The 17,407-nt window shown below is 39.1% G+C and overlaps 1 protein-coding gene across 1 annotated transcript in view; it reads right to left on the bottom strand.

Moving 5' to 3' along the window:
* Positions 1 to 11,914, bottom strand: part of smarca2 (SWI/SNF related BAF chromatin remodeling complex subunit ATPase 2) — a 45,464-nt gene extending 33,550 nt beyond the window's left edge. Inside the window, exons 1-12 of the mRNA XM_015045682.1 lie at positions 11,790 to 11,914; positions 9,376 to 9,636; positions 8,531 to 8,663; positions 7,467 to 7,904; positions 6,654 to 6,755; positions 6,194 to 6,440; positions 5,286 to 5,412; positions 4,075 to 4,248; positions 3,829 to 4,002; positions 2,861 to 3,031; positions 2,257 to 2,307; positions 1,644 to 1,774 (exon numbers count right to left, since the gene is read on the bottom strand). Coding sequence (XP_014901168.1) covers positions 1,644 to 1,774; positions 2,257 to 2,307; positions 2,861 to 3,031; positions 3,829 to 4,002; positions 4,075 to 4,248; positions 5,286 to 5,412; positions 6,194 to 6,440; positions 6,654 to 6,755; positions 7,467 to 7,904; positions 8,531 to 8,663; positions 9,376 to 9,609 — 1,982 coding nt within the window. The 5' untranslated portion in view covers positions 9,610 to 9,636; positions 11,790 to 11,914. The remainder of the gene's footprint in view (positions 1 to 1,643; positions 1,775 to 2,256; positions 2,308 to 2,860; positions 3,032 to 3,828; positions 4,003 to 4,074; positions 4,249 to 5,285; positions 5,413 to 6,193; positions 6,441 to 6,653; positions 6,756 to 7,466; positions 7,905 to 8,530; positions 8,664 to 9,375; positions 9,637 to 11,789) is intronic.
* Between the last annotated feature and the right edge of the window lie 5,493 nt (positions 11,915 to 17,407).

Below are 17,407 nucleotides of genomic sequence, written 5' to 3'. Positions count from 1 at the left end.
CAGAACCTCAGCAGAAGGTCAGCAGAACCTCAGCAGAACCTCAGCAGAAGGTCAGCAGAACCTCAGCAGAACCTCAGCAGAACGCCAGCAGAACCTCAGCAGAACGCCAGCAGAACGTCAGCAGAACCTCAGCAGAACACAAGCAGAACGTCAGCAGAACGTCAGCAGAACGTCAGCAGAACACAAGCAGAAACTCAGCGGAACCTCAGCGGAACCTCAGGAGAAACGTCAGCGGAACGTCAGCGGAACCTCAGCGGAACCTCAGCGGAACCTCAGCGGAACCTCAGCAGAACCTCAGCAGAACCTCAGGGATCTGCTGTGTACATCTGGCTGCAGAAACGTTCTGAACCGCCTGTGTCTCTCCAAGTCAGTAACAGACTCTTAAACTAACTAGAAACCTGGCAGCAGTAATCTGATTACTTTGAAACTGCTCTCAGGAGGTTTTGATAAGGCTTGTGCATAATTCATTACATTATTCCAATTGTTTTGAAACAAAAGGATGCATAATTGTTCCCAGTTCAGGACGTGAGACAATGCAGATTAGCTTAATGATTAAAAACAAGAATGAAACAGAGACTTTGCATCCAAAGTAAAACCAGATGGTTCCCAAGAGAGGAACCAAAGAACAGAGGTCCAAACGTCTCCTTTATCTTATACATGCATTTTTGTGGTGCAAAGATAAATATTCCAGTTTTATCTTCATTTAATTGAAGAAAATCCACCATTAATCGGCGCCTCAGAACTAACAAACTGTGGAGTTTAGACCTTTTCATTTGGTTAAAATTATGTGTACAACTGAATATCATCTGCATCTCTAACTGAAGACGGGTTCAAATCTTCTCCCTAAAAATATGTAATGATTTCTTTTCAGTTTTGAGTGAGTGTGTTTATGAGTTGGTTCTCTGACAACGAATGTGGTCGATGAGTTGTACAGAAATTCAGATGTAATGAAGTAAAGCTAAGGGCTAAAGGATGTATTTAATTTAATTTGTCTGATAAATTAATTCTGCTAGAGGCCCGGTACTGGCAGATTTTCAGCTTGACGAGCGCGTATTCAGTGAACGCACCACACTTAAAAGACAACACTCTTCGGTGTGGATGCTATTACTGTGAGAAGCCGCATCAAATTTAGCCGTTTTCAGGATCAGTGGTGCGTTCCAAGTGACGACAGACGGAGCATAAAGAGGTCAAAGAAGTTGTTTAAAAGGAAACTTTCTACAGAAATGCGTCTGCAGGCTGATGCTTTTAAACTGAGTTAGACTCCAGCAGATCCCAGGGAGGCTGAACGTAACGCAGCAAAGCTCCGGTTTATCCTTTCTGTCTGTCACAGCCAAAGACACAGTCTGCTAAAAGTCAGACTGCTCTGGACAAGATTAAAGGGAGTCAGGAAAGAACTAAACTTTCCATCTCAAATGCATGTTTAAACATTTTTCAGAATCAAACTCTAGTCTTTTCCAGACAGCATTTTTACAAACTGAAGCCACTGAAATAATTCAGCAGTAGTAGGGTCGACAGTGATCCTGCTATTTCCATTCATTTCCATATAAATCTGCCCGTTCTGCTCAGAGCAGATGAAGCTCAGTGAAATGTCGTCAAGGTTTCTGCAGCCGATACCGGCTCAGCGTAACAGTACGGCTTCTCACCCAGGGTTCATCTCCAGCCAAGCCTCCAGCTGGCTGGACTTGGGGGCGTCGGTGCCCTGCAGGACCTTCCCGGTCTCCGTCTGGATCACTTTGACTGGCAGCTCGCTCATCTGGCTGCTCTCATCCATGGGCTGCAACACAACCAGAGCTTTTAGCAGAACAAGCAAGCAAACGCTACGCAGTTTCACAAACTCTGACAGGTTTTTGTTTCTAAAGATGCACATGATAAAAAGGCAAACAGATTAAGACCAAGGAAACAGGAAACTGAAACTTTAGACTTCAGCCGTAAGTAGAAAATCTATTTCTTCCTTGGATTAAAGTATCTTAATCCAATCGGTGCAATATTCCCAGTTTTTCTGAGTTTGTTTTGGTCTCAGCTCTAAATGACACCATGTTTAGCTGCTAAATTCACAACTAAACTCACCAGGTTCACTCATATTGAAAAAACTAAAGGATCTTTTAAAGATTTATTACTGATGAGAGGAAAATAAAGAGTCAACAGTCACTAAAATGTTTTCTCTCTGCTCTGAAGTGCAGAGCAGAGCTGCATATTCACCTCCAGCAGTACATGACCAGCATTGGTCATGTACTGCTGATTGGTCATGTGACTAACCTCGCCGTCCGGTCCAATGGCGCTGGTACCTTCACCGTCTCCTTCCACCTTCTGGAAATGAAAAAGAAAAACTGCTGAGTAAACGATCTTCGCCCACTTCAAAATAAGAGATGAATGTAAACGTTTAGCTGCTTGAAGAAGTTTTAACAGCTGATAGCCAAAACTTCAACATGGATGTCAAACTAAGGTCAGAGAAAATAAAAAAAATAAACTGCGGTTTCAAATTTAAGCAGAAGAATAAATGTAGGGGAAGCTAACTGTGCTAAATGTTTTAAAAGTTAGCAAAATGCTAACTGATAAAGGAGCTCAGCTATTAGTGGAAATGTGCCCACCACTGCTCAAAACAAACAAGATTAATGATACATATTTAATTTATGTTTTACATTGACAACATCACGGTTAAGACCAACAAATTAATCAACAATAAATAGTTGTGGTGCCTTTTGCTTCATGTTTCCACCTTCTTCTTTCTTTGACCATTTTCTGTCTGATTACTGCAAATGGAGGCCAACAGAGTTACAGAAATATTTTCTAATATATATTCTTGGTTTTGGAATCGAGCGCCTTTCCAGGAGAAAAGAACAAACCCAAAACTTCTTCCCACCTTCTTTTTCGTCTTCCTCCTCTTCTTCTCCTTGGCAGCCTGAGCAGCTTTGTGTTCGTACACCAGAGTGGTGAGGTTGGCCACGTATTCATCCGTCTGCTGCAGCAGGTAGGCCAGACGCTTGTCCTTCTTCTGGTCAATGAGTTTCCGATAGCCTTCCTCATCCTCTTCCTGGGCAGACGGTGACAGGAGGGGAGTTAGTTCACCTTCAGACTCCTAACTCAGCCTCTCAAAGGCCGCAAATTCAAGACTGATACAATTTCCTAATCTCTGCCTGCAAACATCTAAAACTATTTAAAAAACGTCTAGGAGACAAATCCTAAAATTTGTCAATGGATTCAAATTATGGCTGTTCTAAACCCTTTTATTATTAATAGTAATTTCCCCCTTTGGTTGCAACAAATATATAATTCAGCTCCTTTTTTTAAGAAACCATTTCATTGCTTAAAATACGAACAACACTCAGTGAGAAATAAAACATTTCATATTACATTTTAAAATTAAAAAGCAAGATTAAAGCTAAAGATTAAAATGAGGTACTGCCTTTCATACAACTTTTTTTTTTTATCTAAAAAGATTATTATTTTTTAGGTAATTTATGTTTTATTATTTTTTATACATTATTACACTTCTTGACCACCAAGCAACAAAACGGAGCCAGAAGATATTAAGCAAATCTAAAAGCGGGGAGAATTATACTCCAAAGTCTAAAGAGAGCAAAGTTAAGATTGGAAGTAATTTTAAGTGATAAAAGTTTGAAATAATATTTCCCAGAGTGAGCGCTCTCTTTTCGGCTGCTAACAGCAATTAGCATTTGTCAGCAGCTCACTGGTGGAAGTCAGAGCGTTGTGCAACACAAATAATGGTCCGGCTGAAATACAGCGCGTTGAATAAGACGTCATTTAACGAAACCTCGAGGGAAATAATTTGTCTTTGTCCTTCTGTAGATGATGTGACCACAGACTTACCAGCAGCTTCTTCATCCTCTCCTTCTCCAGCCGCTCCGTCTCCTTCTTCTGCTCCCGCTCGGTGTTTGTGTGCCAGGTGGCGACGGCTCGGGTGAGTTTCTGGATTTTCCCGGACACCGAGCGGTGGTACTCCTTAAAGTCCTTGGCATGCTGGAGAATACTGTTGAGATATTCCTGCAAACCAAGCAACAACGATTAAGCTTTAAAAATCTTCAGGATTTTTACCGTTCAGCTCAGACGGCTCACCTGATGTTTCTGTCGCCGCTTCTTCTCCTGCTCCAGTTTCTGCTGCTTCTCCAGCTTCTCCGTCATGCGCGCCTCCCTGAGCGTCTGCCGCTTGCTGCGCCTGTACGCCTTCGAGTTGAGGGCCGTCTCCAGGGTTGTGTCGCGCCTCATACATGCCACCACATCCTGCCTCAGCTGGACATTACATCCGGTTGCATAAAAAAAAGTTTCCATCAATGCTTTTTTATGCACATTATGAAGTGTCACATTCAAAAGGGCTTGAAATTTGAAATAAGTGACTTCACTTCGCAAAATCTTGAGGCTCTGAGTTCTTAGAAAGTCCAAACGTCCATCATGGAGGGAAGACTCTTCATTTTCTGAGATTTATGGTTTATGCTAATTAGCAACCTGTACTTCCTGTTTATCACAGCCATGCATAACAATGGAGGTGTTAACATTTAACAACCACTAGTTATGTTAATTATTTATAATACTAACAATATTTCTATAAATGTTTGAGCTTTGCATAGCCAGACTAATGGAAACACGCCTAAGTGTCATTTTCTTTTTCTCTCTTTTTTACGACGTTTGAAAAGTTTGCTCAAATTTTGTACATTTGAATGAAAACATAGCTATAGCATAAAAATTTTAAAAAGAAATGAAATGGAAAGAGGCATTCCATAATGAAGAAAGTTACAAAAAATATCTAAAAAATCTTTTTGCCATGTTTTCTGGTATTTGTCAAATAGAAATAAATATATTAATTCCAACTAACCTAAAACAGAGAAGATTAATCTGATTTAACTTCAGACAGTGAGAAAAAATGTTTGTGACATTTTATTCAGTGAAAGTGAAGATCTGGTTTCAACAGTAAGCGTCGCGTACTGATGAAACTTCTCCTTAAACAGAGGAGATGTTTAAGTAAAGCGGGGCAACGGTTGCATTCATGGCTGAACAATCTTTATGCTAGAGATGTTTGCATTAAAAACTGTTACAAAAAACTCACCTTAAAGAAAAATGTGTCAGTTTTAAATGGAAAAAAAAGTTGGATTGCGCCAAAAAGAAAAAAAAAGTAGTCTTTAGTGACAGTCCTGAAGAAAATCTGATTAATTTTCTTGTAAAAGTTGCTGTTCATTATTTTTGTTGTTTTCAGAAAATAAAGATTTGCTGGATTACAGTTCCTGTTCTGGACCGGAGACCAAAAACTTGTCATGTAGGTTCAGCTCTCCTACCTGCCGCTGGAAGTTGAGCAGCCGCAGCGCCTTGAGCTCCACCGTCGCTTTAGTTCGGAGGTCCGGAGGCAGAGAGCCGGGCAGACTCTCCAGTTCCTGGATCCGGTGAGCGATCCGGGCCTGCAGTCTGACACAGACCATCACACCGCCACAGAATACATGACAACGATTTCAGAAAACAGAAATCACTGGGAATTATCACAGGAGACACATTTTCAATTTACGATTATTGGAATCGCTGGTCAACGATGAGAAGCAACAACGGCAGAACGGAGACATTAATTGTTAGGGAATAACCAAAACTACAGAGAATAAAAAAACTAAATTCAGTCTGCAAAACCAGCAACATCTGTAACTTATGTACCATCGTCACAAACTGACCTGTAATCAGATTCTGTTGGCCATGTCTGTTACAGATTAGTTCAAATCCTAATCTGTTGACCTTTAGATGCCAAAATTATATTAATTTCTCCCATGTTCATTAAATTCACCATGACTGAATAGTAAATTAACTGTTTATAAAGCGCTTATCCAAATTCAGACCGAACAGGACCTCCACCAGACACTTCACCTCCATCAGGTTGAAGGGACACAGATTTTTTTGTGATTTATTTTCAACTATTTCAGTTTAAACTCCAGAGAATGTAATTCCTCTGATAAACAGCTACACCTCACAGAAATGCATTTGAATAAGTTTTAATGAATTTAATGCATTTCAGTGCTGCTCATCCTCTGAGTTTAAAACCAGAACTCTATCAGTGGAAAGACAGAAGCCTTGTTCCAGATCTCCAACTTCATTTTCAGTTTTCACACTTTAGACTATAAAAAAAAATTAAATGTGATATTTTATATTTTTGTTCCTAAGAAAAGTGAGAACAGTGACCCTGTGGTTCTGGTCCAAACTCTACCTGAACTCTCTCTCCTGCAGGATTCCCACCGGGTCCAACCCCTGGGGCTTCTGGACCGGAGTGATCCGGTTCTGCTTCTGCTGCATTTGGACCATGGGCGACACCTGCTGCCCTGGAGGGTGAACGGCCCCTGAACTCCCCGGGACGGGGCCCGGGGCCCCTACAGGCGCCTGGGGGGGAGCGGGAGACGGGCGGCCACTGGGGACCGGGGTGAGGTGCTTCTGTGCTTGATTGTCACTAGCTTGACCTGGAAAAAAACATAAGACTTTTAATGATCTTATCCTTCGCTAATCTTTAGCATGTACATGATGTGCCGGTGAAGGAGCTTTTCTGTTTCACATTATACCGGCAAGACAAAGTGACAGTTTTAACAAATATTTGACAAACATGTTGCTTATAAAAGTTAGAAGCTGCTGAGGCTGGAGCAGAAACCGACTCAGGCGTCAGCCTGAGGACTCACCGTCAGTCCAAGGCTTGGGTCCGGTGCTCTGATTGTGTCCTTGCAGTGCTGGTGTTGGGCAGGGGCTCGATTGGGGGCCGCTCATGGGAGCCATCGACATTCCTGTCAGACATAACCAGTTAGATCCAACATGCAACTGTACAAGTTTTCTGAAAATGTCAAGGTGGGCTGAAGAAAACAGCAACAACCAGGAGAGGCTTTCTGACCTTTAGAATAAATGCTGGAGATGTAAAAATACCCAAAAAGCTATCAGTTGTAGCCATATGTATTAAAACTTACTTTATTTACTTATGTTTTTTATTATTGCATGCATTGGCGAGTATTTGTGTCATTTACAAACTTCCAGAAAACTGCAGAACAGCTGAAACACTGAGTTCCTTTAAATCTGGTTAAAGTTGCTTCTGAACCATAATTAATGAAACACCAACCAACATTTTGATGTGTAATGTTGGCACTTGATCATGTGTGCACCAGCTTATCGGTCGGCCAATTTATCAGCGACTATTTCCTTAATTTTGGGTGACCAGCTGATATTTACATGTCCAGTCATGTCCACCTCGGCAAAGGTCTAAAAATCAGGCGCCGTCTCTTCTGCTCTGCAGTGAGAGGTCTGACTGACAGACCGGTCCACCAGGTCAGGTCTGCATGTTTGCAGGTAAACACTTTCACTGTTCCCAACTCAGCAACTTTCTTGTTAGATTTTGCAACATTTCAGACAAAAAACTGGTATCAGCCAAAATCAGAATCGGCAGATGAGGTTTGGTGATCAGGGATCGGCCAGAAAACAGTCATATTATCCCGTTTGGTTCCTACCTGAGGGCCTGTACGGGCTAGCACCAGATGCTTGCTGCTGCGGCGGCGGCGGTGGCTGCTGCTGCTGCTGTGGTTGTTGTGGCTGTTGCTGCGGCGGCAGTGGCGCCTGCTGCTGCTGTTGCATCGTGGGTAGGCTCCTTTTGCCCTGAACAGCCAGCTGGAGGTTCTCGGGCAGCGGCTGCCCGCGGGCCAGGATCTTATAGGCCAGGATCTGCGCCCTGAGCTGCTGCAGCTGGACGGGGCTGAAGGAAGAGGGGCCGCGCCCCGGCTGGCCCATCCCCGACATGCTGGCCATGCCTCCCTGAGGGTCCATGGACATCATGGGGCCGGGCTGGGATGGAGGCATGTGGGGCGGGGTCGGCCCGCCTCCACCTCCGGACATGGGGCTGGAGGCATGCTCATGGATTCCCATTGGAGATGGATGTGGAGACATGTATCCTAACCCCACAGACCCCCCAAAGGTTTAATGTTTCAGAAAATTCACAACCATCAGCATGAAATTTGTATTTTACTTCTGTTTGGTGACAGATCAACAGACATCTGCCAAGATGTTTAAATATTTTGTTAGATATACAAATGTATTTATTTCTGTTGACTGAAAAAACACAAAATCTTACCAAGTATTTTTGTCCAATTTCAGGTGCAAATATCTCATTACACTCAGAATAAGACAAAACTAACTTACTACTAACTTTTCAGCAAGAAACAGAAGCTGGTTTTAAGTTACTAATCTCATAGTATTGATTTAAAAAAGTACTAGTAGTAAAAGATGAAAAACACAAATGCTAGTCACTCTTATAAAAGCATTAATCATGTAGCTTCCATGAACTGTGTTGGTTTCTCCCATAAAACACCATTAAAATTGTGGTTGTTTAATTTCAAGAGGTGTAAAGACTTATATTTATTTTTTAATAATAATAATAAGCTTTGCTTTCTCAGTTTTGGATTATTAGTTGTCATTTCTTCTAGATAATTCACAGCTTTTATCACTGAAAACTGGATGATGGCGTCAAAAAAAAGCTCAACTTTGAATATTTATTTGAATTTTCCGCCCAGAGCTTCACCTTGGCTGTGCTGGTCCATCGGGCTCTGAGGAGGCCCCATGCCACTGTGCAGGGATCGCATGCCGACACCTTTCATGTGACCGAAATGCATCGCCTCGGCCATCGTCTTATCATTCATGGCCGCCTCCATGGGCTGAAACAAGACAGAGAAACAGGAGACTTGGTCATGCTGCTCTTCCTGTTTGCTCTGCTGGATAAATCTGACTGGTAGTAAATATATTAACACATTTTTTATAGCTTTTGTTTTAGCTGTTTTGATTGGGGTTGCTTTTTTTTCCCTTTTTTCTTTTACAATGAATATCTCTGCTTTTGCAGCTGGTAGGTCTTTTGCTCTTACTTTTTACATTTATTATGATTAGTAACCATAGCAGCAAAGTATTATTTTTACTACCTTGAGCAGCTAATTAGTGTCTCAAAGGTTCACATAATATCTGAACTACAACCCCAAATCCCAGAGGAGTTGAAAAGGAGATTTCATGAATGCAGAGCAGAGGGAGAAGCAGAAACAACTGTCTTCAGTCAGAGGCATGTTCAGATTTGTTGCAAGACTGACTGCTACTGGAGAACCTTCCTGCCTACAGCATCACCGTCTATGACAACTCTTTTAAAGACACTTGGCTGTTATGAATTACAACATTTAGCTTCCCTTTGGGATAAATAAAGCATTATTGAATAGAAGTGGCAACGATCACTTGATAAAAATCTAATTTAGCAGAAAATTTTACTTTATTAAACTTAGAAAAATAAATTGCATCCAGATAACTTGAATTTGCTTCAGAAGTTTTGTCAGTGCAACAACAAAGAAGTGTTAAACTCTCTGTGAGGCAGTAGCAGGGACAGCCGACCTTATGCATAGGATACATGTTGTCCTGAGAGTAATCGCTTTGTCCCTGGGCCTGCATGCCATGCGGTGCGTTGGGTGTTCCTGGTCCAGGACTGGGGCCCATCATGCTGTGAACAGAACCTGGTGAGGGGTCGGGTCCGGGGCTGGGGCCCAAGATGGGCCCTGGGGACAGGCCTGCCCCTGGTGACGGGCCAGGATGGGACATGCCACCTGACGTGTCTGACGGCGTGGACATCTACTGGACTGAGAGGACACCAGTCAGCTGAGGGGGGATAAACAACAAGCACTGGATTTTAGATCAGGTGAACAACGACGGGAAACAAAGAAAAGGAAAACATTTTACATGTACCATTTCATTTTAACCTTTTATAATATCAGATATGTTTAAAAACATATCTTTAGATATTCAAATATTGTGATGGAACTGGGAATTAGTCTTCTAATGGCAGTTTTGCTAAGCTTCCAAATACTTTAAAACAGTTTGAAAATCACCTTAATCCTCTTCCATAATGGACAACAATAACAACAACAACATAACTGATGTTCTTCTATCTTAGTTGGTGATCACCCACTTGTGCTACAGAGCAGCAAATTCAAGGTCATCCCAAGGTATCATAAGCCTGGCGGGCTGTCAGGCTTTTCTTGTGCTCCTGCCAGGCTAAGCATTGTTTTTTTAATTTATTATAAGTTTTTTATACACCAGTAATAGTGAAATGGTTGGAAACAACATGGCAACATAGTACGGTGAGTATATGATCACATCAGGTAAGGAGTCTTTTTTTTCATTTGAACTCTGTAACCACTTCCTGTCTTTACTGGTTTACATGCCAACAACTTCAGTGAATAAAGTGACAAGTCGCAGCTACAGGACAAAAAATGTCCTGTACAACAGAAGTGCAAAAAATTATATTTATTTTGTTTGCATTTTTTATGTTTGTCATTTTTTAAAACGTTAAAGATTGATCATATAATGTCTTCCAATTACACATAATTAACTAGTGATATTTTCAAAATTTGCCGTCAACTGGAAACACCTTTTAACTCAGAAACATGGTGGGCAGTCGTCCTTACCGGACTTTGTAACTTTTGTGGGGGAAACTCTGAAACTGGCAAAACTCTGGTTATTATGACAACCGGTGATCAGTAATTCAAGTTATTTGATCGTAGAAACCTGACTGCTCTAATTTCTCCTTCTAAAATTGTGTGAAATCAGAAAAGGTTTTCATTTTGACTTTATTTGTGTTCAGTTTAAAACGAATCATAGTGTGGAGCCAGTTATGTGTTTTTGTGTAGCTGAAATGAAATGAAATTAATTTGTTTTGGGGTTTTTTGTTTGTTTTGTTTTTGTCTTGCTTTGTCTTTTGTGGGAGCACAGAAGAAAAATAATGAAACAAAAATTACAACAGGAAAAAAAAACAGGCAGTGTTTCAGTTTCAGAACTGCAAATTGCAGATTCCTGATCTGGCAGATGAAAACTGTCATCCTATTTCAGTACAGCTAAAAGTACAAAACCTTAATCTGTGATTCATGGTTAAACTAAAACTGTGAAGGTGAAAATTTTAATTTGATCCAAGAGGATTATTAGTCATAACAGATTTAGTCTTATCTTTTCAGTACAGTTCTATGGGGCATTGGCCCCTTCTTACCCCGTCTAGAACCGCCCATGCTATAAAGCTACCTAGAAAAATACAACATAGGAAACATTTAATTAAAAGCCGATATGAAGTCATGTATAATGTTTATTGCTATCTTTTCCTGATAAAATGTTATTGTTTTAAATAAGCTGTCAATACTGAAAACAGATTTTTCGGTACAGTGTAAAAATGACATCCCCGGTGAAGGAGTACGTCCAGGTTAACAGCAACATACATAACAGACGCATAGTTCAATGTTTTATTGGTTATCGGACTGAAATGCACACTGGTATTGCCTAGCGCAATACCTAAATATAAAGCTTAAAGTTAAACACACAACGGGATCTCTGAGACATTCCTGTACTGTTACGTGACCGTTAGCTGGTGAACTATTACCATGAAGAAGAAGCGACTCTGATTGGATCATCATGGCTTCCCCTAAAAGCTGGTGGCCATCATGTGCAAGACAAAAATCAAACTAAAGATGAAAGTCGGGCTTTTGTCAGCGTCATGCCAGCACCTTTAGAGACTTAATGCAAGTTAAATACGACGCTCAGAAAGATGAGGGCTCGCAGAGCAAATAATTGAGGCGATTTTAAAGGTGTTTGTTTGGCTCGAGCGAGAACTTAGCTAACAGCTAGCTAGCTTAGCCTGCTAGCTGTCGTTTCGGACTGCTACCCTGTGATGTGTTCCGTGTCACAAAGTTTGGACAGTTAAACACCAAGCAGAGTTATTAGAAAAGCGTAAAGATTAGGGAAAAAAGCGACGTGAATTATTTTACCTTTCAGTTGTTGTGTAACCGCACACTGTTAGAAGGGATTACTGTAACGTTTCTTCAGAAATATGACGGGTGTCTAGAAGTTCACTCCCCCCTCGGTGTTGTTTTGCTGTCATATTCAGTTTGCTCTCGTCTCGCCTCGCCGACACTGATTTGTCAATGTCACCGGAAGTTCCGCCTCCCGAGGCTGGTGATTGGGTGAATATCAGTCAGTCTTTGTTTTGTTTATATGGGGCGTGTGCCTACTTTATTGCCACTTATTATTGGGAATTAGGACTCTTTTCTGAGATCTGGATCTACTTTTTCTGTTTACACTCGTTTGGCTCTCAAAAAGGTACTAAGATTTTTTTCAGTATTTATATTCAACACGTGAAACTCTTATGCAGACTCATTACACAATAACTATGTATAGTTATTCAAGTTCATCTGTTGTCTTTTACATCCTTTAAGCGAGTGGTGGTATAAACCCTACCATATGGCATCATATGGCAATTCAAATGTTTATTTTATTGCTAATTTTGATAATTAGCTGTATTTATTAAAGTAAGAAATAATCCAAAATTGACCCAACTGAAGTTTCATTGATTGATAGGAATTATGCTATGGCCCTTTCAATCTCGTGGAAAACTACTGACTTTACAGTTGTGATTATTATTATTATTATTTTTAAATATCATTGTTTAACCAGCTGGATGTTCACAAAACGCCATATCCATATCAGTTGGAAGTTGAGTGGAAGGAAAAAATGCAGAAACAACACAGAAAACATTACCCTTGAGGCTATTGTCAAAACCTCAGAAGAGGTTTAACTGAAGATATGGATTGAACCACTAAAGCATTAAACCATTAACCATTCTAAGGTGTTCACAACATGTCTTGTGAACAAGACATGTTGTTCATGTCTAGCTGTTTTTTGCTTCTTTTTTTTTTCTTTTTTTTTTTTTACTGAAATCCTTTTTTTGTTTGTTTGCATAGTTGTTCTCACTACTAATTAAATCCGACTGCTTCTGAATTAGTTCCATATGAATGACACAGGTTGGATGTTTTTGGGTGTGAAAAGATCAGAACTGATTCATTCTGCTGTGAAAAAGTCAGATATTGGTTTCATATGAAAAGGGCTGCAGTGTTGCTCACTTCTCGCTTCCTTCTACTAACAAACTTCAAATTTAATTTCCCAGCATAACTAGACACCAGCTCATACTTCCAAACACTAACATATTTTTTGTAGGTATTTCTGGATTAAAAATCTTAAATTTCAAGTTTTATTGGTCTTAAAAAATAATAATTAGATTAAATTTGTGCTTTTATTGCCATATTGCTTGTCGTCAAAGGTGAAGTTTTGTTAGTGAATGTATCTTAGATTAAATGTGGCGCGTTCTAGTTTCTGTAGGCATTACGTTAAATGAACACGAGATGGCAGCACTGATCCACAGTTGTCGCAGTAAAAATGGGTTTCGTGCAGCTCTGGAGTTTAATACCATGAATAACACGCACCTGAGCTCAAAACAAACAAGAGCTGAGTCTGAAACTATGTAGCTGGTTTTTACATATCAGTAAGTCTGATTATAGCATTGTGGAGTTGCAGAGGCTCGGCATGCAAATGAAACACAAGTTTAGCAAAACTTTATTTGCATCATTTTGACATCAGAAACTGTGTTTTGATTTCATTATGAAAAGATAAAGCTGTTTTCACTGAATATTTGTTTGTTAAACCTCAACAGTCATATAATTATTATTATTATCATCATTATCCTGTTTTTTTCCCTGCAGCTCAATATTTGTTTGCATTGACATCGAGTGTACCTCATTCAAATAAATCAAATCATGTTGGTTAGCTTAAAGAAATGTGTATTCAAAATATTTCTCATCATTCACTCTGAGAAATACCTTTTGTGTAAACATGTGCTGTCATAAGTTACCTTTATTTAAAGTGAAAAAGGTGCATTTGCAGCAAGATGAGTGGAACTTATTTTTTTAAATTCAGTTAGAAGGATTTGCAATGCGTCATTTATTATTCAAAGTAATAGTTTGGTATGTGTGCGTTGTGGATGAGTGGTGACTCTGGGATGACCTGGGAAGACACTCAAAGGCTTCACCAACCTCATTTGATTAAACTCACAGGTCAATGACCAAAGCTCATTTGAACTTTGATCTTAACTTCCCCTCCTTAACAATTCTCTTCTTTCTTATGTATCTACAGAAAGGATGCACAGAGGGTTCCCAAATGTAAATTTGTCCCAAAGTAAACAAATCGAATCAACTTCGCGGTTGCAGCCGCCGGCGTCTTTAGAGTCGCAGAGCCAGGAAAGGGCTTGGCCGCAGTCATTTGTCAGTGAAAGGACTAGTGGTTGCGGCTTCCATTCACCTTGAAACGTGCCGTAAAAAGTCTCCGGGAAGTCAATGGCATGACATTTTATTCAAAGGGAACCGGCCTTTTTTAATGGACGGGTTGAACAATGGAATATTCAGGTACAAAGACGACGTATTCTCCTTCCAAAATCCTGTTTTATTCATGTGAAACCTGAACAAATCAACTCAAAATTGTGTTTTTTATTAAGTGACTGCATTTTAAGTTTACACTTTTTAACCACTAAAAATATTCAGTGCAAATTATATTTTTGGCAAAATGCAAACAAAACTTTTATTTTTATTGCAGCACACTGGCATGTGGTTTGGTGATTTCCAGTTGATTGCTTAGTTGTGTAAAATCAAAATAATTTTTAAATATATGTCAAGTATATTCAAATGTATTCATCAATGTTTCATAAATGTTTCAAAATGTTACTTTGACTGTGAAGGGACAAATTTCTGATTCTGTACAACAATAACTGACAGATTTTAGCATAAAGTTTTTAAAATAACATTGGTCCTTGTTCATAACAATCTCATTATTTTTTACCTTCAGTACATTTACATATTTATACATTCTAAAATATTTGAGGGGTGTACTTAAATCACCTTAAATATACATATATTGTGTTTATTTAGAAAACTTTCTTCCCTACTTATGTACAAAAGGAAAAAATAATAAAAGCAACTTCTATTCCAGAAGAATGAATGGAAACTACATTCATGGTAGCTATAAATGATATAATAAAAACCTGTTTGTCTCCCATCAGACAAAACTAAAACATTTGTGATAAAAGAAAGAATTACATATTTGTTGTAAAATGAATCTGTTATTCCTGATTTAAATTATTAGAAAGAACAACAAAATTAAATTATTTTATATTACATGTTAATGAAGTTATGAAATGATTTCATCTTTTTTGATTATTCCCTTTCAAACATGTTGTGTCTCTGACAGACGTACAGAAACAGACATTGATGCATGAGCCGCGCGCTAATCTGCAGGTGTGAGCAAACAAAAGGTGTGCTATAATTAGTTTTACATGTGCCACATTTGGCAGCATGCTGTTTGCTTTTCTCTGTGTCACCTGAGCTTCCCATTTGAATAACCAATGCTCAGATTGCGGTGTACTTATTATTTTTCCCTGAGTTTGATGATGAAGTGACTGTTTAAACAGCAGAGACAGGCAGCATGCTGGTCACGAGGAGCTTGTTTAGCATACGACAGTTCACACTGTTTGAGTCTGTTTCACAATCCTTTATCCATTTAGTGGATAGTTTATGACTGATATTAGCAAGAATTATTATAAGATGACTTAATCTCCAGTTTCCATTTTGCCTTGAGGAATGTTTGAAACTTTAGTTTTACATCCTGCAGCTAAAAGGAAAAGTTTACTGATGGTGGATTTGAAAAGTGGTATTTTCTACAGCTCTGCTGAAAATCTGTCTTTGGTTTCTCTAAATAACTTCAATTTAGTGCATTCTCAGAAAGGCCTGTCATTTTACTGGATGATAGATTGTCCCAGAAGTTATTGTTTTTTGTGACCATTTTCAAGTAATATACAGGTAATGACATAATAATAAGGCAATAACACATTCTCAAAGATCAATAAACTTTAAATTCTGATGAACATTTAACACTGGAACTGGAAGACATTTTAAATATTCAAAATAAATAAACAAAACAACAGAAACAATAAATAAAATATTTTGTAATGTAAACTAAATTGTCCTTCAAACAAAGGACTGCTAGAGACCAAAACACCAGACTGAAAACTTTGTCATCAAGTTTTTGACTGCGATAGAAATACACCCTGCCAGGTTTAGGTTTAAAAGAAGATGTTTGCATTGCGACAGGCCTGTATCAGCTCTCATTAGACTAATATTCTCCAGAATTGCACAAATATAAAAAAATAGTAAAATAGTCTTACCAAACTGCCAATACTGGGAAAAAGATCAAACAAACAGCATCTGGAATGTTACAGTGTTTGTATCCTAATCAAAAGATTTCATAACTAAATGCCAACTTTTCAATATAAATTTCATGACATTTTAAATATTTATCAAATTGAACTTAAATCCAAAACTAAAACTAAGAGCTAAATTGATGACTTTGGTATCTAAATATTTTCATTTCCTCATTTTCACAGTAACAAACAGTAGCTTTGTTTCCATTCAGTTGTCAAGAGAATTTTGAGTCAACTTTTGAAATGTCAACACTGCAAAAACACAAAATCTTACCAGGATTTCTGGTTTAGTGAAAATATATTAGTACACTTGAATTAAGACAAAACTAACCTAAAATTGACAACATCAAGAAATAGGAGATTGATTTAAGTAAATAAATCCTTAATATTGTTGAAAAGCAAAATTAGTTCTAGTTCTAATTGCATTGACAGATTATTTCACTTATTTCAAGTCGTTACCTAGCAACCCGAGCCCAGCCAGCTCGTTACCTAGCAACCCGAGCCCAGCCAGCTCGTTACCTAGCAACCAAATTCTAACTCCATTGGCATTATTTCACTTATAACATGGGGAAATTGTCTTGTTATAAAAAGTGAAATTATCTGCCAACGGAACTTGTATTTTCAGCAACATTAAGGAATTATTTCATTAAAAGCTCTTATATCTTGCTGCAAAGTTACTTATGAGTAAATTTTGTCTCATTATTTTTGTCTTGGACTAGAAACAAGAGTAAAATTTTTTGGTAAGGTTTGGTGATTCTGCAGTGAAGAAAAAGGTAAAAATAATTGAATTAGGAGTTAAATGATAATACGATAAATAACCATCCCTAATCTGGCTACCATATACACACATGAGACTTTTGTGATTCCCCAATTTGTAATTTGGGATCCAAGTTTAAACTTCTGAGCTTAATTTGCTGTAAGATTAATATTTGCGCTGCTGGACCCAGCTCTTTCAAATCATCTGTCTGAAAGATTGCTGCAGGCTTTTTTTGTTGTTTTTTTGGATCTCCTGAAGCTCTGACAAGTGTTTGCTATTTCTCTCTTTAACTGCGACTCATGAAAGGAACACTTCAAGCAGATTTACAGGCGGTTGTCCAGTGCCTTCCTTTATCATTCCACCTCAGTTTCTCCATGTTTGCAAAAGCTGCTTTCGGAGGACTCTCCGGGGACCGGCATCTGGTCCAGAGCAACAGCACCGAGATCTTTTTCCAAGATGGTGCGGGGGCCATGTTGGAGGCTGTGAAGAAAGGAAACGCTGTCAGAGCAAGCCTCTTTGTAGTTGCCTTTGTTGCAGGTGCCCTGCCA

This window comes from Poecilia latipinna, unplaced genomic scaffold (genome assembly GCF_001443285.1).
Source record: "Poecilia latipinna isolate Pla-1442-1.1 unplaced genomic scaffold, P_latipinna-1.0 Scaffold738, whole genome shotgun sequence".
Classification (NCBI taxonomy): Eukaryota; Metazoa; Chordata; class Actinopteri; order Cyprinodontiformes; family Poeciliidae; genus Poecilia; species Poecilia latipinna.
The sequence above is the reverse complement of the archived record's forward strand: the minus strand, read 5'-3'. Positions and strand labels throughout refer to the sequence as shown.